Here is a 25009-nt window from a genome sequence, read left to right as displayed (position 1 = left end):
GCGAACTCAAATACTCACGTCAAACCGGTCGATAAAGTGGCCGGTATCTCCACTATCAGCTTTTTGTTCTTGATCAGTATCTTGTGCTTGAGCGAAAGCGGCGACGGCAGGTACGGCTCGTCGCTGTAGTCCTGATCGAACATGAAGTTGGTGACCAGCTTTTCGCCGAAGATTGCCTGCAACGAACGGGAGAGCATAATAGTGATGGGAAAAATGATGTCCGGATTCTTCCGGATTCATTCCGGATAGTGGATCTGGAACCAGTTTCCGGAATCAATTCCTGAATCGGAATCGGTCCTGAAATTGGTTCCGAAATCGTAATCGAAATCGACTCTGGAATCAGAATCGGCTCCGACATCAGAATCATTTTAGGGATCTCCATGAGAATAGGTGTTTGGGTACTATGCTGCTACGATTGTATTGATAACCCCAAAGAATCCAAATTTATTTGTACGACCCATTCCAATGGATTCAGGGACTGATTTCAATTCCAGATCTGATTCTAATTCCGTAGCCAATTCCAATTGCGGATCGTATTCAGATTCCGGAACTGATTACTATTCCCAGATCGATTCCGATTCTAATTCCGGAGCCAATTTCGATTCCGATACAGGTACCAATTTTGATTCCGGAACCAATTTCAGAATAGGAGTCGGCTCGAGATTCAGCTCCGGAATCAGCTCTGGGATCGTCTTCGAAATCGGCTTCAGGATCGGCTCCGGAATTGATAGCATATGAGTCTTTGGGGAAGCGGAAGCGAAGAACCGACGCACACCTACCTGAAAGATGTTCGCCATCCGTTGCTGCTGCTGCACCGAGCAGTGGTTCTCGATGGAAAGTATCACGGGGTAGGAAGATTGAATGAAGGCAGATTTGTTTATTGCTTCTACGACGGCCCGGAACGGGATCTTCGTGGTGAAGGTGTGCCCATGGTAGATGACGGGCGTACCATCGTCCCCGTCCCAGCAATCGAGCTCAACGCAGCGCGCACCTGCCAAAGAAGCGGTCGGTTAGTGGACAACCAGCTGGACAGCCACTTGTCAGTGGGGACCCTCTTACCTGTTAGCAACACCTGACTGTACAGCTCGACCGAGCTTTCGCCCTTCAGCTGGTGCCCGGTTAGGTACGTATTGTGCGAGGACGCAATGTAGTAGTGGGACATCGGCAGGTTCATGTAGGTGCTTTCCGGCATGATTTCGCTCAGAAACGCGTAGTTGTCCTTGTCGATCATGTACCGGGCGAATCCCTCGAAGCTGAGACAGTTCTCGATCCGATGTGCCGCTTCCGGTTCGTGGCGCTACGGTACGGCATAGGGGGATTGTGCGCATTAAGTACATGGAAAGGAGTCATATCCGCTTATTGCCAACTTACCTGTATAATGGCTTTCACATCCTCGTCGGTTTTGATCTCCATCTGGCGCGTTTCGAGAAACTTTTTCAGCGTCGATATCGTGATGACCTTGTTGCTGCACGAAAGGAAATCGTTGCTGGCGGCGATGTGTGCGATGCTCGAGGCCGCTATCGCGTCGAAGTACTTCTTCTGCGTGTGCTTCGCCTCGGTCAGATCCATGTCCAGTGAGCAGTTGCGTGTCAAAAGTCCTGAGGCGATATGGGGAGAGAGTTGCATGAATGGCTTTGTTACACTCCAAAACCCCAGAAATTCGCTTACCTATCTTTCGCTTAACCATGGCCTCCGATAGCTCGGGCGCACTGCGGCTCTTCTCCCCGTTCAGCGTCGTCCGCGAGATGGTCGTCACCGAGAGCTGGTCGAAAATATCACGTAGGTCCTGCCGTGCAATTAAACTGTGCGAGGGAAGAAAGAAGGGTTGGTGTGAAGGAATTCGTACGTGTGATCAAATCCCTACAGCCAACTCAGCACCTACCTAAACGATCGATACAGTGATACGAAGCTTAAAAAATCTAATTGAGTATCGTAGGTAACCGAGCCGATGCGAAGATGCTTCACGTTCTGCCAGAGCTGATCGTTCGAGCCGTTCCGCTCCCGGCGCCGCTCGATCGACCGCGTCCGGTAGTCGCGCGTGTCGAGCAGCATCGTGTCCGAGGGCGTCGTATCGCCCCCACTCCCACTGCCACTGCCACCACCACCACCACCTCCCTGATTCGCGTTGCCCTGGTTCAGCAGGTTGACCACGGACCGCTTCTTGCGTATCTTGGTCGTGCACGAGTCCTTCTTCGCGGCCACAGTGCTCGGCTCGCTACATCCCGGCTCATTGATCTGCGAACCCGACCACGACTTGATCGAGGACAGCCCGTAGCACCGCCCGCCGAACGCTTTGATCGCGTCGGCCACGCTCGGTTCGCTGCACGCGCCCTCCTCGAAGTACAGCTGTATGTACAGCTCCTTCAGCCACAGCATCGACCGGTCGATCAGGATCTGCTGGCGCCGGATGCCGCGCAGCATCCAGTTCAGCCCGACGTACCACGCCCGGCACAGCATCGGCGGGCAGAGGATGCACAGTATGCGGTTTTCGCTCGCCGAGTTACCGTACAGCAGCGTCACGCAGCACTCGACGTGCGTCAGGCCGAAGCGCTTGCCGGCCGCCAGTATCTCCGCGTCGTACTCGTGGTTCCGCGAGCCCATGTTGATCTCCTTGATCGTGCCGAGGTCGAGCATGCCCTCGTCCAGGTTCTGGCACTGGCCCTCCAGCTCGCCGACGTTCGATGCATAGCGATTGGCAAACTTCCACGCCACTATCTCCTCCGGGTTCACGTTAAGGCTAAAGTCTGCTCCGCGATGGGGGAGAGTGCGAGAAAGGGGCATTTGAGGATGTTGGAAAAGAAAAAGAAAAAATCTCCTAGTCCATATCCGTACCTTGTTGGGATTTGATGCGCCGCCAGGCCGTTCGTTGCCAGGAGACAAACGAACAGGAACGCTCCAGCCGCAGGTAGACAAAGGACGACCGATCCGACGGTATCTCCGGTTCCCACAGTACACACGTGGTTCCATGGTGCAGGATCTGACAATACAAGCAAGAGAGAGAGAGAGAGAGAGAGAGAGAGACAGAGAGAAAGAGAGAGAGAGAAAAGAGTAATCATAATGTATTGATATGTATTTATGGTACGGTGTGCTTTGGTAGTAAAGCCAAAGCCCCAAAATGATTGAATGTCCCCGTCACCGTTCCCAACATGGCACCATTTCCACCCTTCTCCGGCGTATCCGACATGCGATGTAAGCGAAAGTACCATAATTTGTAATTCATTAAATCGCCGCCAGCACTGGCACACGTGTCTTTGTGTGTGTGTCTGCAAGTGAGCCCTAACGTGCCGATGTGGTTTGGTGATGCAGAGGCACCGGAGGACGACAGGACATTAATGTAGGTCACAACAATAATTCGATATTTGCGATGATTGAAATTGATGTCGGTTTATAAACGCACACACGAGCAGTGCCAGCACGACAGTACACGCGTGCCGACACACACACAGTGCCACGCTGCGATAAATGGGATTGATGTCCTGTGCAGGAGGCAGGTCTGATGGAGAGTGGATCGTTTGCGAAATGTGCGACGAATGCGGGAGATTCCCCGCAGAGTTCGAAGAACTGTGACAAATAACGTGTGCCGTCTGTATGGTGTGGCCTGACGGCCTCAAGGACCATGTGGGACATTAGAAGAGCAGGGAGAATGAGAGAGAGAGACAGAAATGTAGTCTCGGGCAATTCAATCTCGTTGCTGTGGATGGGATATAACCTCGTCGACACACACACACACACATCGCGAAACAATAGTGTATGCCGGACTCTCCATCGCAACGGATTTCCCTACCAACAGCCACCCTCCCTGGCAGGTGTCGCTGCGGCCTCGCTCAGTAATGGTTTGACGTTCTTTGTTTACCGAATAGGTTGATCGGACGGCGTGTCTGGACAGCGAGTCCGAGCGGGGGAAACAGGGAGTAGAGGTTCGGTCTATCGAGTGGGCATCGAGTGGCTATACTTCGAGGTACTCGAGAGCCGTTCCACAATTGACCCCGTGGCGAGCTGGTACGGGGAAAAGCGTAGCGATACGCACGGTAATTCCATCAGCTAGACGGCAGGCGTAGCTCGGAAGCTTTTGGAAGAAGCTTCTGCGTAAGCCCCCCTCCCCCTCTCCCCTTCCCTCCTCCCTCTTGGACTCTTGGCTTGCGGGCGTGCGTACGTATAATGATACATCTCATAACTGGTCACGATAAATGATGCGTGGAAGTGGACCTCCTCTCTCGCACACCAGCGAGACCACAAACACACCTTGTCCTTCCTTGACATCCGTCGCCTCCCTCGGTAATTGATTCCGGATGCTGCAAAAGGAGCCGCCTCCCTCTCGCTCAGGCCCATTGGCCCTCGGCGTTCGTCGCTGTCCATTTGCGTTTTGCCGCGTGCCATCATCGTTGAAATATTGGCGTAATAAATTTCAACATCCAACATTCCGGCTTATATGGGGGAGGAAAATGAACCAGCCGAGGGGAAGAATGGTGACTATTTGTGTGCATGTGTGTGTGTGTGTGTGCGCGCGTTTGTGAGAGAGAAAATGGGAGTGGAAATGATGGAAGCGTTCCGCCAGTTCCGGGCCCGCGTTCGTGCAACACCAAATTGGCCGTGAGTGCACTGGGCATTGAAGAGGGCGAATACCATTGCAGAACCGATATCAATTTCACTTCGCATCATCCACGCCAGTGGTGGCATCGGAGGTGTCAGTGGCGGTAGAATGATCGATTGCTAGTGAGAGAGGAGTTTGAGAGAGCGAGGGAGAGGGATGGAAAGATCAGCTTTTGAAGGCTTTTCACTACTTTCATGCGACTGGCGGGCACCATTTTTACATCGATCGGCGACCATCCTCGGGGTTGGGGAATCAATTTGACTAAGTAGCTGATGCTGGGCGCCAGCCGGAACCAGCGGGATAGCGTCCCATAGCTTGTACTTTGGGTGGCTGGTTAGCGGACGATGGGGCTGGAGGGTTTTTATAAATGGTAGTTTTAATTGTGCTAGGAAATAATTTCGATGCTTCTGCGAGCGGCGAGAAATGTTTGGTTACATTGTCTGTTTTGGTCACTTTCAATTACTCATTACTAATGGGAGTAATGGAAGCGATTGCGTTTGACCGACCGTTTGACGTTTGTTGGAATGTTATTGAAATACTATTGTATTCCGGAAAGAATCCATACCGATTCTCTGAATCACTGTACCAAACATGAATGAAAGTTATGCAATTGTTTTAGATGTCAGATCCCCAGAGAGTCTACAAAAAAATTCGATACGTGGAAGTAGCAACCTTCAACGTGTTCCTATTTCTCGTTATAGTTCCCAAGATCTACAAAACGTTCAAGATGCTTTCACTCAGTGCCATAACGTGTGGGAGGTATCCATTAAATAACACACACACACCGAGCACACCATTAGAAGCAGAACGGAGAACAATATGAACTCGTCGAACGTGGGCGTTGCTGCATTGGCAGAACAGATGTGTCACGCGTCCATAAACCATCACCAAGAACCCTCTTTTTTGCGTAGAGAAATAGAGAGGCACCACCCACCTGCAGTATGTGATGATCGATCGCGTTGGTTTTCTTCGACGACAGCGGTATGATGCTGATGCCGTGGTCGTAGAACAGCGGCTGCACCGGGTTGTAGTTGCCGATCTCCACCTCGTAGTCCTCCTCCTGTTCCTGCAGGTTCGAGGGCTGGTAGATGTAGAGTGGGGTTTTCGTTTGGCGCGGACTGTTGGCCGCCGCCCGTAGGTACTCCAGTAGGCTGTGCGGCAGCTCCCGGCACAGCTGGTCGTGGTGCTCGATGGACGCTTGCAGCCGGCTGACGGCCGGTTCCGCCCGCACCAGTATCTGCTCCAGCATCTGCTCCTCCTCGCCCCCGTCATCGGGCTGCGCGTCGGGCTGATCGTGCTCCGGCTCCGACTGTACCACCAGCTGCTCCGTCGATTCGTCCGACCCAACTTCGGAGGGCGCAGGGTCCGCCGGTACTGGGGTGCGCACCCGGCAATCGACCAGTGGCAGCTCGAGCGGTAGCAATCGGGCCACAAACTCCTCATCTTCGCGCAGCGGCAGCGGTTTCACCTCGCCGAGGAAGTACTTTTCGACCGGGTTGTCGAGCCCGGGTTCACCGGTCTGCGGGACGGTCACCAGCAGGGTTTTGATCTCGTCGACGTGGTTCCGGAAGTACGGTATCATGCGACACGTGGGTATGGCCTGGAGAAAGAAAAGAGGAAAAAAAACCCAAATTATGTTATTGATTGGCGTTTTGGGGGTGGGAGTCGTCATGGGCAGTGGGCATGGGAAAAAATGAAACAACAAACTCACCAGTGCTCGCGTAACCGCATTATCATACTCGAAGCTATCGAACACGGTCGTAAGAAACTCGTACACCGTGTTCCGACCGGTGCGATCCGTGGCCGACGTCCAGAAGGCTTCCTTTTTGATTGATCTATAAATAAAGCGATAGAGAGGGTGGATGTGACGAGAAACAGAACCGTAGCTGCTGCCAAAAAAGTGTGATGTGGCACCACCATTTCCCCACGAATGGTGGATAGATTGTGTACCCCTGGGGAAGGAGGGAGGAGGAGGTCGGAGCCGTACGGTCAACTAGCCGTAAAAGCGCACCCCATTAGGTCGGGCGGGTCGGATGGAGCCTGCGGCTTGTTTGGTTGTCCGTGTTTTCTCATCTCCACACGCCAATGGACCAGAAAGGCACACACACACACAAACACACCCGATAGTGACCCGATTGGATAATGAAATTATAATTCACATTTATAGACTCGAGTTTGCCGCTTCTTTGCTCCGGGGCTGGTGTGGAAGGAGTGTGCCAGCTGCTGGTCCGAGAAATCCAAGAGAAGATACGAAACACTGCCCCCCCCCCCATCGATAGCAAAAAATAAACCACCACGGACACTGTGGAAAGCGTAACTGAATAATGTCCACTCAGCGAGTAGCCTTGCGGATCGTCCGGATGCGGCTAACGGGATGGTGGTGGTGGTGGATGCTGCTTAACACACAGATTGAAAAGAAACACCTCACCTCGGTTCGTGGAAAGAAAAAAAAAAGAGCGAAGAGCGCAGGGTGTCGATGCTTTTCTGGAAGGTTTTCCTTTTCTGTGGTGCCTTTTTTGCTCTCCTTTCCTTGTAGAACGGGAACGACGGAAGCAAGTAGTTTCCGCCGGCCTACAACGGTCAAATGCTGCTGGAGGCCGAAAGAAACCCCTGCCCCCGGAACCGCCCGCTTGGTCCGTACACCGGCCGTCGGTGTTAGCCAGTAGTCATCTTCTTCGCCTTTGCCGTGTTTTTTATGTGCCGGATCCTTGCCCCGGAGCAGTTTTCTCGGTACGACACAATAATAAACATCGACATGGTGTGGGGCGGTGGGGCGTTCGGAGTTTGCTCGCCCATCACCATGGCATGGTCGACCGTTTGAGGGGACCCGTGTGGTCCGTGTGTCCGTGCAGACAAGATAGATGGACAGTGCGCGAGAGGAAAGCGAGAGGTTAACGGGTAGCGGTGAGGTCATCACACTCCGGCAACCGACCGATTCAAAGGCAAAGGACTCTTGACTTCTTGGATAGCGCCCCGAAGCGTATCGTTACCGACAACGATTGGTATTCTTCGCTGCACCCGTTGCTTGCGTTCCGTCTCGAAAGGACAAACGTGGGGCAGCAAAGAAAACGAACTAAATTTGAAATGCAAATCCACTCCACAATGTGCTGTGATGAACAAAAATGAAAACACAGAAACAGAACAAAAAACACTGAACAGAGAGAGAGGGACCTTTCTTTTTAGAGGCCCAATTTGGTAGGGTAAATTGACATAGAGGCGCAAAATATATAGCGACGGGCACTCACACACACACCCTGAAATAGAACACACAGTCTCTCTCTCACTCTCTCTCTCCCAATCGCTTGTTAGGAGTCTCTTGAGCCTCCCCTAATTAAATCATGTCCGCGGCTTTTCCCACACAACCGCACACGGGAAGAACTTCCGGCCGCTGGTATAAATAACATTTTAAAGGCTTTTCCTTCCCTCCACCCCCAACACTGCTGGAAAGAATGTTAAAGAATGGTTGTTGTGGATGATGATGATGATGGAATGATGGGGAGAAGATGGGGAGAGAAAAAAAACCGAACTCACTTCAGCCCATCCACTATCTCTTTAGCACCATTGAAGTTTCCGATATTCCAGCATGAAATAGCAACACGCAACAGACATGCAAAGGCCGCTTTTCGTTCGTCTTGTGTACCTTGTGAGAGCACAATGTAGTTGGTCCACGCGCTGGTCTGAAACAAAAAAACAACAACACAGCAAACAGAAATAAGGGAAAAGTTTTGAAACAACGCCACACGTTAGCCCCAAACTGGAACCAGTCGATACGAGCGACACGCTGAATTGAGGTTGAGGTAATCCACAGCCTCCGCTTACCTCATCGAATCGTTTGCGTATGGGATTCAGTGACGATATAAAGCTACTAAAAGGCGACTGGAAGCTTCCGTCCTCTCGGCCGCCACCTCCGGTTCCTCCACCACCCGTTCCACCTCCTCCCGTTCCACCTCCACCTCCTCCTTCTGGACCACTGCCGATGCTGCCACACCGTTCCCGTTTTAGCTCGAGGATGGCTTCGTTTATGAAATCTATCGGTGATACCTGAAATGGGACACAGAAAATGGAAAACAGAGAAAGAGAAAGACGCGATTTAAAGCAAACATACATAAGTTTTTTGTGTGTGTTTGTGTGTGTGTGTTTTGGAAATACAACAATGCCTATCAAACACACAACATTTGTGACAGAGGAAGAAGGTATGGCTCGGAAGCTGCGACAATCGAATCGATATCGCGCCCTGTTGTACGCCAAAACGCGCGCGCCAGAACACGGCGGTACGAAACGAAAAGAACGCACGAAACTTTAGATGTTTGCGATGTACAGGACGGCACGGTTCGAAGCAAAGGTTCGAAGATAGCAAGCAGAAGCAGCGACTCTCTGCATACGGGCACGTTCCGCGGCGGGACCATCACGGCGGGAAGGATTTCGCCCGTTCTCTGCGCCGTGCGGAGTTCGTTCCGACCGTTTCGCTTAAGAAATGGGCAGCCGTTCTTGTTCTTGTCTTGGGGGTTTTCCATCGCCCGGGAGTGAGCCAGTGAGAAAGGAAGGTGCGAGGGAATGTAATAAAATGGCAGTGAACGTTTGTTGTAAATTTCGTACGGCGGTGGTCCGCCCCAGCTCCAACAACGCGCGCGCGGCTGCGTTGGGTCGTTTTCATTATGAATCATTTGTGTGCGATGACGACAGCTAGCAGCCGTAGCCGTAGCTACACTGCTGCCGTACGACACGCTTCCGGTACGTGACCGAGCTGGAAAACAACCATTCGACCGGTCGGAGGAGATCCGCACACACACACACACACCGTGCCAGTTTTCCAGTTTGACTTATATTGGTTTTCCCGCCCGTGCGCGTGCCGTCCCCGTGTCGTTCACGGGCACGGATGGCCATTTTGTCATTTTTGGAACGAGCGCAGCCCCTGCCCTGCCTAGTCTACTCTCTCTCTCACTCTCTTGCACACTTTCTTCTACTGATGCTGCTAATCTTCTGTACGCCATGGCCCAAAACGCCCCAAAATGGACGAATTTTAACACATTACGGGCAAAGATTTTCCCGGGGTGGTGTTGGGGTGGGGTTTTGCGGTGCATTTGGGAGATCAGGTCATGTAACTTCTTCATGATTTGAGATTTCCATTTGTGCGGGGAGCCACGGTTGCAAAGATTGAATTGAGGCAAGAGGAACCCCAAAAGGGACACGCAATGAAAGACAAAGAACCTTTCGAACTGGCGTTGCCTGATGTATGTTTGTGTGTGTGTGTGTGTGTGTGTGTGTGTGTGTGTGTGTGTGTATGTGTGTGCATGAGTCACACCGAAAGCATTGGCACATTTACAAACATCAAATGTTTTGGTGCGGAGTGGCTGGAACCGGGTGTGTGGGTGGGGTGACGGTGCGGAATGTGCACACAAGGGAACGTCATGCTGCGGTGAGCTGGTAAAGCTGGTGGGCCTTTTAAACGCAAATCTCGGGCGGCTTGAAAGCAAATGGCCGTACGAGGTTTTATGGGCAGTGAATCTCTCTCACACACACACACACACAAACACACATACAAAAGGGGACCTACAGAGAGCTTTTCCCTAACGCTCCGTAGAGCTTTTGCAGTTTGCAGTGAACGAGGCTGTAAGCTTTAACGAAACAATGAAACGATGAAATTGAGCCTGCCATCTCCATTCTTCGCTATCAGGCATCAGTATAAAATAAACTGCCTGCTTGGCTCATTGGCATCAAAGTGATTGGTCCCAATCGCTGGGAGGCCTGTTCGCCCCCCCCCCTCCCTTTCTCCCAGTCTACCCCCCACTGCACACTTTGCGCTTGCTGCACTCGGAACGATAACGACAAAGTTCGGCACCACCCGGGCGCCCGATGGGAAATTGTGTGCCCGGCGATAAATGATTTATACTTCAAGCCAGCAGTGACGATGCACTGTTGTCCACCCCGAAGAACCCGAAGTGGCAAGTGTCGCTAAATTATGCTATAAAATTTAAAACATTCTCCCCTTTCGCTCTTTTATTAGCACCTGATCGAGCGGCTGCCCTCGCCGATCGTGGCCGCATCTCACCCGCATTGTTCGACGGGCGTTTCCGGGGTGTTGTTTTGTTTACCTTTCCGGTTTCCGGGAAGGGACACGGCCGTAGCAAATGAATTTTTATTTATGGCAGGTTGATGATAATTTCAATTTTTAATTACATTCAGCTGGGCCGGGCCCCACTCATTAAGGCTGAAAGCTTTGTGGGGCAGCCGTTTTGTGTGGCCCATCGCGGTTTCGGTTTCGCCGGGTGGGCTCTGTAAGTGTGAACATGGCGTTACCTTGGGGATTGCCTTTTTTATGGATGCTTTTTTTTTTCAAACCTTTTTTCTTCGGAAATATTGTGTGCGGACATTGTTTTTGAACATTCGTATCAATACGGCACTGCCTTTAAAAGGTTTCGGAGTACAATAAACCCTAAAATATATTGGAATTTCGGTTCTATGAGAAAAACAAGTTATTTTAAAGTTAAGTCAAACACAGTTAAGTAAATAACAACAAGTAGCAACTTCAGTTTTATGCCTCTCTTGCTTAACTTGTAATTCAACAAAGTTTGTAGAAGATCAAACGTGTTGTGAACAGGAGACGGACGGGTGGGAACTCGATCAAATTAGAGATTTGAACCAGAGACGTACGGTTCATTATACACCCGGTGCTTGGCACGGCACCACGAGACCATGGAAGGACGGGTGGCGATATTTGCCTATAAGAGCTACAAACAAAACAGCAAAACGGATTAACACATGCTACAGACGATTGAAAGTAATCGTTATCGTCACGTTTAAAGCCCACAGTGGAATTGTTTAATTTAATGAAATTGAATTTAATTTTAATATCTTTGCCGAAACTAATTAGCATGTTGTTATCATTGTTTAGGGCGCTTTATGCTCCTTACAAGCCACAGACACCAATAAGGTGTGCGTATTTCCTTACGGGAATTACGATACAATAATTCGATTTGCCCGCAAATCGTATCGTCCCGTACCCAGGGAGGTAGATTGAATGCGTTCCCTTCTTTTTTGCCGGACAAACGCTCTACCGAGCATGTCCAAGCGGCAAAGCCAATTTCGAAGCAATCGACGCCTGTGCCTGTGCCAAACGTTGTTTGCCGTACCAATTGCCTATCACTATTGCTGCTGCTGTCTGAAGAGAATTTAACACGAATCCCTCCGGTTTCGGACCGGCCGGGCCGACAATAAGTAGGCCAGGATCCAGCCCTCCTTCCTCTCCGTTTGCCTCCTGATGGAAATCCTAATACAGCGCGCACAGGGTTGTGATTGAATTGATTTTCGGTGCCGTTTATGAGGCCAATCCTATTATATCCCGCGCCGATTTATCCGGCAAAGGGCCGCCTTGCGCCAGGTCATTAAATCAAGCGAAAAGAAGCCCCTTTTGTGCATGGGGTTAGAGCGTCGGGTAGCCCTGCCCTTTATTTTGCCCCAATCAAACGACCGATTCAATTGATTATCGTTCCATTTGCGTATGCAGCAGAGAAAATTATCTTGCAGCCACTTCCGCGCGGCTTGCGGCGGGCAGGGGCACGGGCCAGGGTGCATATTTTTATTCGACCTTGTCCTATTACCCGAGCGCTCCCCGATGGCCCGGGGGCCGGAACAAAGTGGGACAATCTTTGTTGCGGTCCGCAAAAGAAGCAAAAGAAGTTTCCGCCTGCCCGCCGTCGGACCCCGGGAGAGACGTTGGAGGGATGTTGTACATAATGGAACTGTTTCGCAACCCGGCACGGTTGGTTGGATCATTTCTCGTCCATAATTTTGTTGACACAATTCAATCGTTCCCTCCCTACGCCTTCCCCTTCCTCCCGGTTACCCGGTGATGGAATGGGTCAGCCGCAATCAGGCGGGAGGGAGCAGGAATCCAATAATACCGTCACCAGGCGGCTGTTGTGTGTCTTCCCTGTGCAGGAGAAAGAGAGAAAGTGTGGCAAACAAAACGAAGAAGAAGAAGCAAAACAACGATGAAACTGATTAATGATCTGGAAACCGAATCTTTTCCATGTCAATTTTGCATAACCGATCCCTCCTCTACCTTTTCCCCCCCTTGACGTTCTGGTCACCGCCATCAGCGTGGTGTGCCATTGTGCGAAGCGCACAAACGGTACCACGGGGACGATTTAAACGAATAAAACTTTTCCCAAACCCTTATCCACACCGCTACCAGCTTGGTGGAAAGGGGTGGCATAAGGCAAAGGAGAGGGAGGCAGAGAGAAAAAGAGATAAATATGAAGGATGTTGCTGGATGCGCAACCTTGGTGTGGTGTGGCTTTTGGCGGGTGGTGGTGGTGTTGGCGGCGAAAAGCGATCGTTTCGCTCGTCCCTCGCTTCGCTTCGTCCGTTTCGTTAGCTATTGATTGCTGCTGTTGGTTGGTTGGTGCTGTTGGCTGAAGTTGTCCTTCCCACCAACTGCCTTTTCTCCCCTCAATTCACACTCCTCCCCAAACGCTCCCTATTTCCCTGTGCTCTATTTCGGTCTCTCGAGTGAAATGGCTTCATTCGACTCGCTGCTCGAAAGATGATCCGATAATCAGAGACATAATGAAGCTAATTAGTTTCACATTTAGCATTGTGATTTATTAGATCCAATTCGCGGGCTTGTACGCCGAGTGTGTTGCTCAACCCCCGACCACTGTGTGTGTGTGTGTTTGGTCCGTGTTAGGCAAGGTAGTTCGAAGAATTTAATCTCCAATACCAAATGGGGAAGCAAAAATGCGAAAGTTTGGCTTGGCCGTCCACCTTCAAAACATGCTAGGTGTATCGATTTTGGAAGGGTAACTGCTGGAAAACTGCTTCCGGTGAAACGGCACTTGCTTCTGCTGCTGTAACAAGTTGTAAGTTACCTACGACTACTGAGCTCGGGCAGGGAACAAAGCATAATTTTCCCCGGAAGGCAGGTCTGTTTCACCGAACTTTTCGTCCAAAGCCAAAGCCCCGTCGTCCCCGTCGAGCTGGAGTGTAGCCACGTGCGGGCGCAAAATTCATGCCGGACAAAAGCGGGGGGGGGGGGGGATGGAGCTTGCCCACTTCTAAAGAATATACCGTGCTCCAGCGGCAAAAGATTTCTGCTTTCACATCGGAAAAGATAATTAATTTGAGTAAAGCGCCTGCCTCGTAACCAGGTCTCGGCGGTGGCGAAGCGGGGCTGTACGGAAATAATAGTTACCAAGGCGCACGGGCAGGCAGCAGCAACAGCAGCCCTTGCGCCTGGACAGGACGTGATAAGAAAATCGAACGGGAAAAATGGTGGCTTCCAGTATCTTCCGGCCAGTAGCACACACACACACACTGGCTGGAAATATCGATCGAAGAATCAAGATCCAACTCCGTTTGCAAGGTCCTGTTGCTTCTCCGGTGCGAGCTCAACTTGCTGGGAAGTGAGGAAGGACCCCCCATCCTCACCCCCTCCCCCATCTCTTACCACTATTCCCCTCGTCGTCTACTTCCTGGAACATAAAAACGATCCAACTCCAACGGCAATATGTTGCTCCGCTTGTACCCGGTCACTGATACTGGTACGGCACGGGGTAATCGATACTATTGCTGCTTTATATGGCGTGCCACGTGCCTCAAAAAATCCCCCCCCCCTCTCCCCTCACAACCTTCACCCCCCAAATTTTGGCCATGGCAACGGTGGTTGCGGTGCTGGCCGCGGCTGAGCTGTCGGCAGTGGGAAGAAGGGACACAAAGTTTTGCCCACCGCCCGCCGGCGTCGGTCATTATCGTGACGCTGATTGAGCTGTTGCTGTTTGCCGTGCGTGAAAGTTGGAAAGAGCTGGGAAGGAAACGCAAACCCCCAAAAAAAGGGGTAACAGCCGGACAGAAGCGGAGCTCACGTGTGTGTGTTTGTGTGTTGATTTTTGATGCGAATGGTAGGAAAGTTTTGCTTCACCCATGCATTCGGCATAAAGTTTCACGTTCTACCTTCCAGAGACCACATTGGGGAATGGAGGGGGAGGGGGGGGGGATGTCGGAAGAAAAATAAAACTCGGATTAAAAGCATCCAGCGGGCAAGCGGTGGTGGCGAATAAGCTCGCTGGCCATTCTCGTTTGCAACTGTTGTGAAAATTCGCATGGTCCGCACTGTTCCTAAATGACTCTACCTGAAGCGGGCCTGGGTGTCCCCGGCAAGGGCCGCTGTCAAATGATTGTCATCGTCAGTGGTTGGCCTTTGTTGGGCTGTGAGCTGTCACAGTCTCCGCCTCCCACACCACCACCCTTACCACAGCGCGCCGGCCACCGGTAAACAGTGTCGACGAGCGCGCGCGTGAACAAAAGGTCCAACCACCGTTCGGCCGTTGACGCCGCCTGCTTGATGAGAGAGAGAGAAAGAGTATGAATTTTCCGAACGAATTCATCTGAAAGCCCGTCAGCTGCAGGCCCCGTGGCCAGCGTGACAAAGAGCGGCGTCTGTCCACGGGAAGTAACCGTTTTGCCCGTCAGTCAATCGGAAAGCATTAATTGACCATGAATAAGGTAAGTTTTACACACAGCCCACAGAACCGAAAGGGCAACCCTGGAGGGGTAGTGGGTTTTAAAGGTGGGTGGGGTCGAAGAAGGGCAGTCGCATGGAAATGGGAAACTGATTTGCCAAAGATTTTAAAAGGCCGTTGAATAAGAAATCGGGTGGAAAAATCGGAGGTGGAGAAGCTGAAGGAGAGCGGGGAAGGAGCTTTGAAGAAATGGGACGAACGATAAGTTATGCATCGAAAAGTGGGTTCACGAAACTTTTGCATCCTTTTGGACGGTGCGGGGGGTGGGGGGCCAGGGGGGTGTTGGTGGTAGTGTCGGGGAAATGAAGGCAACGATAGAATATGAATAGGATGAGCATAGGATGGAAAAGCGACAGGTAAGCGACAGGCCAAGTGGGGAGATGGGGGACATTTGTTGGCGGTGGACAAAGTTGGGGTAGCAAAAGTTTTCGAAATTAAACTGAATTTCAATCACTCCTCCGTGGTGGTCGTGGTCATTGGCCGGGGCAAGAGGATGGCTGGGGCAGCCGGATATCGGTTCAGTCGTTGCGTTTCGGTCGTACGGTTTATGGCGGTTTTCATTCAATTCAATTCATCATCCTGATGCTGGCTCGACGACGATGATGATGATGATGGTAAGTTTTAGCAGACCCGTTGAATATTAAGATCGTTTCCATAGAGACTGAACAGCTTCGGAGCTTCTGGACGATAGAAAAACACACTTGCTTACTTTCTCTCTCTCTCTCTCTCTCTCTCACACACTCACGCTATGCTGGCTTCAGAAAGCCGTTGCGGTCGGAAAATGAATAATAACCCTTAAATATATGGAAAAAAGGACATGAGTGCGACCGAATCCGGCGCGACCGTACCTGGTAGAACAGCTGATACTCCATGTCGGTGATGCGAAGCGCGACCTCCTCGGGAAAGTGCAGTATGTTCTGCAGCTCCTCCAGCTCGCCCGAGAAGGGGACGGTGGTGGTCGCCGCTAGTGCTGGACTGGCGCCGCTCCCGCCACCACCGCCGCTGCTGCCCGAGATCGTGCTGGCGGCGGTGGTGGAGAACGTGGCTGCGGCCGTCGCAGTGGCCGATGCCGCCACCGAGTGCTGCTGGTGATGGTGCAGATGGTAGTGATGGTGGTGGTGGTGCTGCTGTTGTTGGTGGTGAGTCGTCGAGCTGACCGAGGGCGATGATGAGGCCGCCGCCGCTGCCGTCGTTGTTGCTGCACCGGCCGCCGCCGCCGCCGCAGCCGCTGTTGCTGCTGTTGCTGCCGTGAGGACTGCTGCTGGCAGATGGCCAACGTGGCTTTGCGCTGTGTCGTCAGTATCAAGTACAGCATTCTTCTGGACCGTCGGCGGCTGGTCGGGCTGGTCGTTATCCACCAATGTTTGCTTAATTGTTTCGCCCTCACGATTAATTATTATCTTTTCGCCGATTATCGTCAGCTCGTGCCGCCGCCCGTCCTCCTTCGCGTCGTGGCGGTGGTGGTGCTGGTGGTGCTGGGGGGACTGGTGGTAGTGCGGCTGCTGCTGCTGCTGCTGCTGCCTCTGCTGTGGTTCGTGCTGCGCCGTCGGGCTTGGCCTGGCCGCTAGCAGTAGTAGTAGTAGTAGCTTCTCTTCAGTAATGTTATCAAATGGAAGACTTGGGAAAGCTTCACGCATGTTACGCTAATCGACGCCAGTGGAAATTTAATTTGACATGGTGTGTGTGTGTATGTATGGGTGCGTGTGTGTTTTTTTCTTCTCTCTTTTGTTTGTTTTGTCGTGATTTTAACCCCTTCACTTCAACCGTCTACACAGGTGCGTGTGGGTGTGTTTTAATGCTTTAACTTCCACGTACGCACTGACTTTCCCAAGTCGCACACACACGCACACTTTTTGGCAGCACGTTTTGCGGCAACACGTTCCTGCGATCTCCAGCGACAACTCGCTAGGAGGTCGTCCCGTTTCCCGTCTTGCTCGAGTGCGTTGCAGTGAAGTAGCAGCTTTCCACGGCCATTACTCGTCGCTGGCGGCAGAGTTACAGGTACCGAGTGGGGCCGGTCCGCCCACCGTCTGCCTCGAACAGAAAAGTGTGCATTACTGCTACGATGAGCTGCTAACCTGAGGGAGTGGGAGAGAAAGAAGAACAAGTTAGCAACATTAATTAATTATTCACAGTTGAGGCGAGACATCCGCTCGCAACTACACATTTGGAGGAAAGCACGGGACTTCCTGCTCCAAACGCTCGGCGGTGGAAATTCGGCCAAGCGGGAGCGGAGCTGGAGCGCAACAACTTGGCACTTGTTTGGCCGTGTTGTTTGCTTCGTAGTTAAACACTTAGCGCTTGTAATTGCATTGCTCGCCGGAGAGCGAAAGCGTACCCAACAATCTGCCAACAAGCCTCCTCCTGCTGGGCTGCTAATGCAGTGAATGTAGACTGAGTAGTCCAACCAGGCAGGCCTGGGCAGAGTAGGCTTATGTACACGCAGGCAGCAGAGGCTCGAGCTCCCGTTCGAGTGCCCAACACTACAGTCTTAACTCGGGAAAGTGCAAAACTTTGTCCGCCGCCCCAGATGCTGCCCTGCGCTTTGCAGCGGAATTATTCTCACGAGGTAATTCGCTCGGAATTAACGAAGGATTTCTACGAATCATTGCCGTACGAATTTGCCTCTACCTGCCTGCCCCCGCCAAACGCTCGGACCCTGGGCTGTTCAGGCCTGTAAAGGGGGGGGAGGGTTGCGCGAAAATATGGTTTGCTCGCTCCGTGATATAATTATTCATCCGAGGGATTGCGGAATTTGGCTCTGCTTTCCCCCGAAACCCGAAGCCGGGCTAACAAAGTTTGCATCTGGTTTTGAACATCAACTTCATCCTGCTCTCGGACGGCTGGGTTCGTCGCGGGTGCATCGGCCACACACTGTGCCAAACCCAACATTAACCCAATACAGCAGCACCCCCTCGGGGTGCTAATAGAATCAGCTTCCGACAGCCATCATCTTCCTACACCACCGACCCAAGCGCACACACACACACACACACACACACCCAAGGGCAAGGGCACTAACGGAGGAAGAGAAGTTTTGGGGCTGCCGGAGTGGTGCCGAAACTTTTTCGACAGGCCCGAAAAACGACGATCAATAAAACTGCCATGCGACGAGGACGACGACTTTGCCCACAAACAACGCGCCCGGAACCTCCGCGTGTGTGTGTGTGTGTGGCCCAGAACCAAACCGACCGGAGCACTGGAGAGCCGCGATAATCTCGTACCAGCCGGCGCCCACACTCTCTCTTTCGGGGTGGATTTCGTTTTCCCGGTTTCGGGGAAGCATTTCGAATCGAATCAAATTTATCGATTCGTGGAAGCCCGTAGAACTCCCACCACAACAGTGCAAGGGCTCGGTTGGTCTCGTGTTAGTGTGTGTGTGTGTGTGTGTGTGTGCGGTTTTGGCAGTATGCAAAGCGGCCGACCTGCAGGACGTTTATTGACTCGCTGTGTGTTTTTGGGAAAGGAAATTCGGCGAAGCTGGAAAAACAGAGTACAGCTTGTAACCCCTTTAATAAGCCAGGCACAGAACCGTGGCCAGCGGGTCTTTTTTTGTTTCGAGCGAAAGGTCCAGCGATTGGACCACAGGATTAGGAGCTGTTTGATTCGATGGCAGTACAGAAAGCAAACGCACAGCAACAGTTTAGAAGCCACGGAACCGTAAGCCTCAACGCTGGAAAGCGTATCATTCGATTGAAAGTTAAACTGATTAGAGCCTGCAGCCTGTAGCCTTTTCCCGGGTCCAATAAACTCAACCCCTCCGATGGGTTGGCCGGCTCCCTGTGCCGCGTGTGCAATTTAAATAATCTTTGTAGCATACATTTCTCGGAAGGAATAGCTTTCTACAATTTGTCTGCTTTTTTCACTCTCTCTCTCTCTCTCTCTCTCTCTCTCTCTCTCTCTCTCTCTCTCTCTCTCTCTCTGGATGTTACATTTTCCCGGAAACGGTTCCAGCCAGTGGCAGGAGTTAATCGATTTCTGCCGCCCGAGCGACCCGCGTACCACCTAGGCCAGCAGTTTAGGCCTGCACGAATTGGCAAAAAGAATTTAAAATGAGAAGCGCCAGAACCAGAATGGGATGAAAGCCGAAGAGGGGGGAAAAAACCTTACACAAACACACACACGCATGCAAATCATCATCATCCGCTGCTGCCGACCCGACCCCGGGAGCGTGAAGGGAAGCGGAATAATTACGGTGAACTTGTCTTGAACACGTAAAAGCACTATAACTCGACAGGATGACACTTGTAGTAATGAGCTGGGGCTGGGTTTTGGTATGATTTGTTTGAAGGCTGCATGGCACTTTTCTTTCGCTCGCTTTCCGCTTACTACACCAGCCGGCAAGCTAAGAGAGAGAGAGAGCAAGGGCTCTGCGGTTCAGCAGACGTGTTTGTTCTCACTCCTCGTTTTGCCAAACCCGCCGCACCCAGCAATTCCCCAGCCGACCTTCACCAGTGACACCACCAGTCACCAGGGTGTGACGCTAAGAGGTCGGGTGGCAAACGAACAAAACCAAAAAAAAAAAAACAGCAAGCTGCTTGCTCCCATCTCAGCCTTACTGAGCCCATCCCATGGCCACGACTGCTGAGTGCCCGGCGGCAATGAGGTAAGCAGCACCCTGGACAAGCAGCGCCTCTGGTGGGAGGGCCCTCTGGTGGCAAGGGGGAGCGAAAATGAATGGCATAAAAAAGCAAGAAAGAAAACAACGAAGCATAACAAACGGAAAAGCACTTCTAGCTGCACTTTTGAAGCATCCAGGCGTCGCGCGTGTGTGTGTGTGTGTGCGAAAGGACACGCCATAGCTGTCCGTTCAGCCGCGTAATCCTTGTTCGGGCTTAGCGAACCAATTCATTGCCGGAGGCGGTGGCGGTGGTGGCGGCAGCAGCAGCATAGCGGAAGCTCACCTCGCGTGCCGTACTTTTTCGTAAACGTGTGTGGACGGCGGACCGGTGCCACTACACCCGCCGGCGAGAGCTGTCAACCGGTAGGAGTCAACCGCAAGTGTCGAGAGCGAGCGTGCGAACATGGTTTAAAAAGGAAGCAAACGCAAACAACAACAACAACAACAACAGTGAGGAAGAAGAAAAAAAACGATGCAAAAGCTCAAGCTCTACTGGGCAAGCGACCGCGACGACGCTGGTCGGTTGGGACTCGACTCGATGGGTCCGTCCCGCTCGAGGAGTCCCCCGACGGGGATGCTTGTGCGACGCTTGCCACCTTCAAAACCGCACATATCAACATAGCACACATCCTTGGGGCGTTTTTTTTTTCTTCTTCTGCCCGTGAGGGAGGCGAGAGGAGAGTAAGGACTATGCCAACTAGATCCACAATCGTCCAACTTGTCGGTGGTGACTTTTCAATGTGTGAAAGCCACTTGAACGATTGCAGTAGAGTGAGCTGTCGCTTGTTTTCCGAGTGTGTGTGTGTGTGCACTCTCTTCTCGGAGCGCTCGCATGCACACGCGGGTCCTTCTGGTTCTGAAGTGTCAGCGCGTTTTGACGTTTCGTTGCGCAGCGCCACTAATGAAAGCGATCGCTCCACGGAGAAAAAGGGGCGACAGCAGAGCGTGTATTCTTGGAGGTTATATAAACAGTTCAAAGTCAACGAGCAGCCAAACAGCAAGGAGGTGGAGATGGTTTATTACTTCTCTCGCGCGATGCAGCAGCCGCCCCCGCGGTACATGACATCATGCGCCGTAAAGGCGGAAGCCATCAATAAATGTGAAGCTGTAAAACAAAACCCACCCATCAAAATGGATCACCACGGATGTTCCCTTCACGTTCCGACCGAGCCGCGCACCGTCCAGCAGAATTCGTTCGTAAATGGTAAAGCACACTATTGCTATTGCAAATTTCCTTTCCGCATTATGTCCATTTCCGACCCTCGACCCCACCTCAGCCAGCCAGCGCAAGTGCAAAAGGAGCTCAACCTTGCGATGCGCTCCCCCCCCCCCCCCCCCCCCCCTTTTCGCACGGGAAGTGCATTCTTGCGGTACGTCAACAGGTTCCGGTGAGCGGGTGGCGAATGAAATGGCGAAATTTTTTACGACCCTTTGCTACGTGGCACGCCACGCCGAGCTGCAACGCGGAAACCAAGCTGCAACGGCTGTCACTTTCATTGCCCGGCAGGCGGCATCCACCCGCAAACGAGCGCCTGCCACTGGGTTCGCTGCCAATTTGTCGTTTGTTTGTGGTGCGGGATAGCGGTGCGGCATGGATGAAGTTTTCCTTCGAGAAGTTTTGGACTGAAAATGATCTTCTGTACCGGCGGGATGGTAAGGAGAATACTGTGCGGTTTCCTGGGGGAAGGGGTTCGAATTTTATTTGATTCCATCTTGTGCTATCAATTCTTTCTTTGCAATTTGAAACGGCTATAGCAATTTCTGGTAATAATTCTTTATCTAATAGCATGTATCAAATTTAGCGTTTTTTAAGGTGTCATCCATAAATAACGAAACAAAAAAAAGATATTCCCTCCAGCTCGCAGTGTATCAAAATGTATCGCAAGAATCGCTCTCCCTCTCCCTCTCCCAAGTGCACTTTATTGCTCTGAAATTCAATTCTCCTTTTGTAGTTTAGAATTGGATTTTAATTAATTTTTGTTTTATTGATTGCATGGTTTACAACATAAGTGTTCCCAAATTCTAGTTCCATTTCACAATTAACCATTATAACGAACATAACAGTTATTTTTTTGGAACAACGTTGCACTCGAAAACATGCTTGTATTACAAACAATATTTTTTAGCATACTGATTTGACCATCAAACCCATAAATGATAACATTTTAAGATGGCCCCTAATTCTCTCTGGGAGCGTAAGGAGGAATTTATGGAGAACCCCTAAGAGTATTAGTAGTAGCGGCCCGTTGGTAACTAAACAAACGCTAAACGTATTATTATGACAGCAACTGTCATCTGAGACTGTCCTCTGCGCCATCTGTTGGCAAAATAGGCTCGAGATAGCTTTGTAATCGTTGTTGTTTGGTACAAAGAAATTTCTACACAAGCAAAAACAATAGCATCAGCCTATCGCTAAAGGTTTTCCACGTGGCTTTGCATCCCACCCCAAAAACTCGCAAACAAACTCGCGACACACAGTGAAGGGTTAGAGCTCGAAACAAAAGCTCCCGGGCGTTCTCCCTCCATTCCCATTTGCTAACATGGCCGTGTCGCCCGGCCCCGGTCCTGTCGACTACATTCCGACAATTTGCCGCAGAAACAAACAAACAAACAACTGGCAAGGAAATAAGGGTGGAAACAAGTGACAAGTCTAATGAGCTCACTCGTTGAAGTTTTCATCCAGGGTGTGCTCCTCAGCCGGTTGGCCAGTCATCGTCGGTTACAAACCCCCCGGGGGCGAATCGGGCGGTGCAATTTACACGCGCAGCTACAACGCAGCACCCCCCCCCCCCCCCCCCCCTGTGGAGGTCCTCCACCCGGTGTACAGCGATTTGTTCGTACCGCGCTCGTAACCCATTTGGCTGCTCCCAAACAAGAAAACCAATGAATTGCGACTGTGGTGGCGCTAACGGGGTGGAGGCCCGACGAGCGCATGCAATACGTACTGTACCCGCGGCACACACCCACTTACACGCGCCACTGTCACTGTGTCTCCGCCGTAGAAATGAAACACACACAACGGAATGGCAAACATTGCCCTCGAAAGGCACATCCTTTGGAAAAATCGGCCAACAAAAGGCAGAAATGAAAGAAACAAAATCCGCTCCACGCTTCCCCGGGTTTACCCTCTCATCATTGCCACCAATGCCCGCCAATGCTTCCGGATGCCGGATGTCATTTAATGGTTTGGTAAGTCCTTCCAAACTTTCGCCCCCTCTCCAAAGTCACTTCAACCGCTGCGACGGCACGGCTGGTATGGCACACCCCGCGCAGCAAATCGCTCCCGGCGGCATTCGGCGCGAATGCATGAAAATGAGTTATTTCTTATTGGGAAAAGCAGGTGTGCCTGTATTTATATATATGTATGTGTGTATGTGTGTGTGTCTAATGCGATACCGACCGTGGCTCCAACACGAACGGCGCGTCGAGGAGTGGCGATAATGAGCGTGGGAAGGAAGGCACATACCATCCAAACTCTCTGCCATGCCTTGCCGCCTTTGACGTGAGTTTCGTTTGCCCGCGAGAGGGGGTTTTTCGCCGGTCGTCGACGTCTGGAATGTGGGTGGGTTGGTGGGTTGGGTGGACAAATGTAGAAGTTGAAGCGCAAAGCGACCGGGCGCACACGGCATAATATGCTAAGATAAACAACAACATGTGTACGAAAGTTGGAAGAATGTGTTGCTTTCTTCTCCCGTGCGCCCAATTGAAGGGGAAAGTCGCACACGTACAAACACACAGACACGCTGATATATGCACACACACACACACCCACACGCTGTGCACACACTCGCGACAGACTTGTAATTGTCACCGTGACTGGAGAACCGGCAGTCTGGCAGCTTTTGTTGGGGGGGGGGGGGGGGGGAAGGGGATTGAGATGATGGAAAAGTAATAGCAACAACAACAACAAAAAAACAAACGATGGGAAAAAGCTCTCTTTCCGCCAGTTGGGAAAACTTTCCAATCCGATATTTTTGAGATGAAGCAAATTGGATTTGCTTGCGCTAGGGATGATGATGATGATGATGATGAAGCAGCTGCAGAAGGCAACAGATGGCACTGCGTGTGGTAAGGTTGTTTCTTGTTTTTTTTTCTTTTTGCATTATTGCTTACTGTCGATGTTGTTTGAGTACGGAATCGAATTGGTTGGCGGCGGAAGGATGGTGTGCTGTCAAAATTTTAATTTTTCGATTTCGATGTTTGCACCACCTATTAACCTGCTATCTCTCTCTCTCTCTCTCTCTCTCTCTCTCTCTCTCTCTCTCTCTCTCTCTCTCTCTCTCTCTCTTTGGAATGAAAGACACAACGCAAAGCACCCTGTTCGTGGTAAAAATGTTGTGCGAAAACTCAATTCTGCTCGTGCATTTTCCATCTAACTCCATTACAGCAGAGTAAAACAGTGAACGAGTTATTACTTCTAGTGATTTGTGTTGATATTACATTACGGGCACAAAGCAAGCCTTTTATGGTTTGACCTTTAAAATGAATTAATTGCAATCCCGCTCGCCAGCAGTTTGCAGTGGAAAAATTAAATTGTCACAGGAAAAGCGTTCGTTACACAACGATCCTGCTAACGAACGTTCCACTTTGTTTGATCGAAAACTCCTTTGTAAGTAGAATTGAATGCACGGCTAAGGGTTAAGCGATAACTCACGAAACAGCTTGAAAGTGATACAATAGCACCCGCCCAGTCCGTAAAACCGCTTGCCGTGGCTTCCGTCTGTATTAATCGCTGGATGGAGCAGGAATCATGGCAAGGAATTTAATAATTCCATAATGGGCGTTAGGTGTACTGATCTTCTTAAAGCGTCAACCCTCCACACACAGCACCACCATAACCACAGGACATCTTTGGCTGCACAACTGGCGGCGGACGTCAAATGTGATTATGAGATGCCGGCGCATGGCTTACGTACGCTTGAAAATAATCACACAAATGAAAACGGGAATCCTTTACTCGGTGTTGAATAAATGATTGTTGCCCTTCCTGTCGGGTTTGTCCAGTGTTTCACCTTTCCACCTTTACTGCTAGTACGCTAGTGCCGTACGGAGTTGCTGCTGTTTCTGAGATGCCTGGATGCGCCATTAAAAGCATCATCAACATCATCATCATCATCATCAAACCAGAGTAGCAGCAGTTTTCCGCTACTGCACACACACACGCACACACACTCACTATAGCACACGTGGTGGGGAACGCCCGGCCAAAGGTGCTGCCATTTGCCACTTTGCCAAGCTGCCAGCGTCTACGGGTGGGGCGATTTGCGATCCGTCGGT

The 25009-nt window shown here is 51.3% G+C and overlaps 1 protein-coding gene across 7 annotated transcripts in view; it reads right to left on the bottom strand.

Annotated features, from left to right (window-relative positions):
• Positions 1–25009, bottom strand: part of LOC120953985 (1-phosphatidylinositol 4,5-bisphosphate phosphodiesterase epsilon-1-like) — a 55699-nt gene that overhangs the window by 6068 nt on the left and 24622 nt on the right. For all 7 annotated transcript variants that reach the window (XM_040374463.2, XM_040374470.2, XM_040374466.2 and 4 more), the window contains exons 3-14: positions 15960–17189; positions 8411–8632; positions 8123–8268; positions 6303–6426; positions 5526–6191; positions 2833–2977; positions 1883–2744; positions 1669–1802; positions 1372–1598; positions 1060–1297; positions 780–991; positions 19–176 (exon numbers count right to left, since the gene is read on the bottom strand). In XM_040374463.2, coding sequence (XP_040230397.2) covers positions 19–176; positions 780–991; positions 1060–1297; positions 1372–1598; positions 1669–1802; positions 1883–2744; positions 2833–2977; positions 5526–6191; positions 6303–6426; positions 8123–8268; positions 8411–8632; positions 15960–16748 — 3923 coding nt within the window. In that variant the 5' untranslated portion in view covers positions 16749–17189. The remainder of the gene's footprint in view (positions 1–18; positions 177–779; positions 992–1059; positions 1298–1371; positions 1599–1668; positions 1803–1882; positions 2745–2832; positions 2978–5525; positions 6192–6302; positions 6427–8122; positions 8269–8410; positions 8633–15959; positions 17190–25009) is intronic.

This window comes from Anopheles coluzzii, chromosome 2, assembly GCF_943734685.1.
Source record: "Anopheles coluzzii chromosome 2, AcolN3, whole genome shotgun sequence".
Lineage (NCBI taxonomy): Eukaryota > Metazoa > Arthropoda > Insecta > Diptera > Culicidae > Anopheles > Anopheles coluzzii.
Note: the sequence above shows the minus strand (reverse complement) of the source record. Positions and strands in the feature narration are given on the sequence as shown.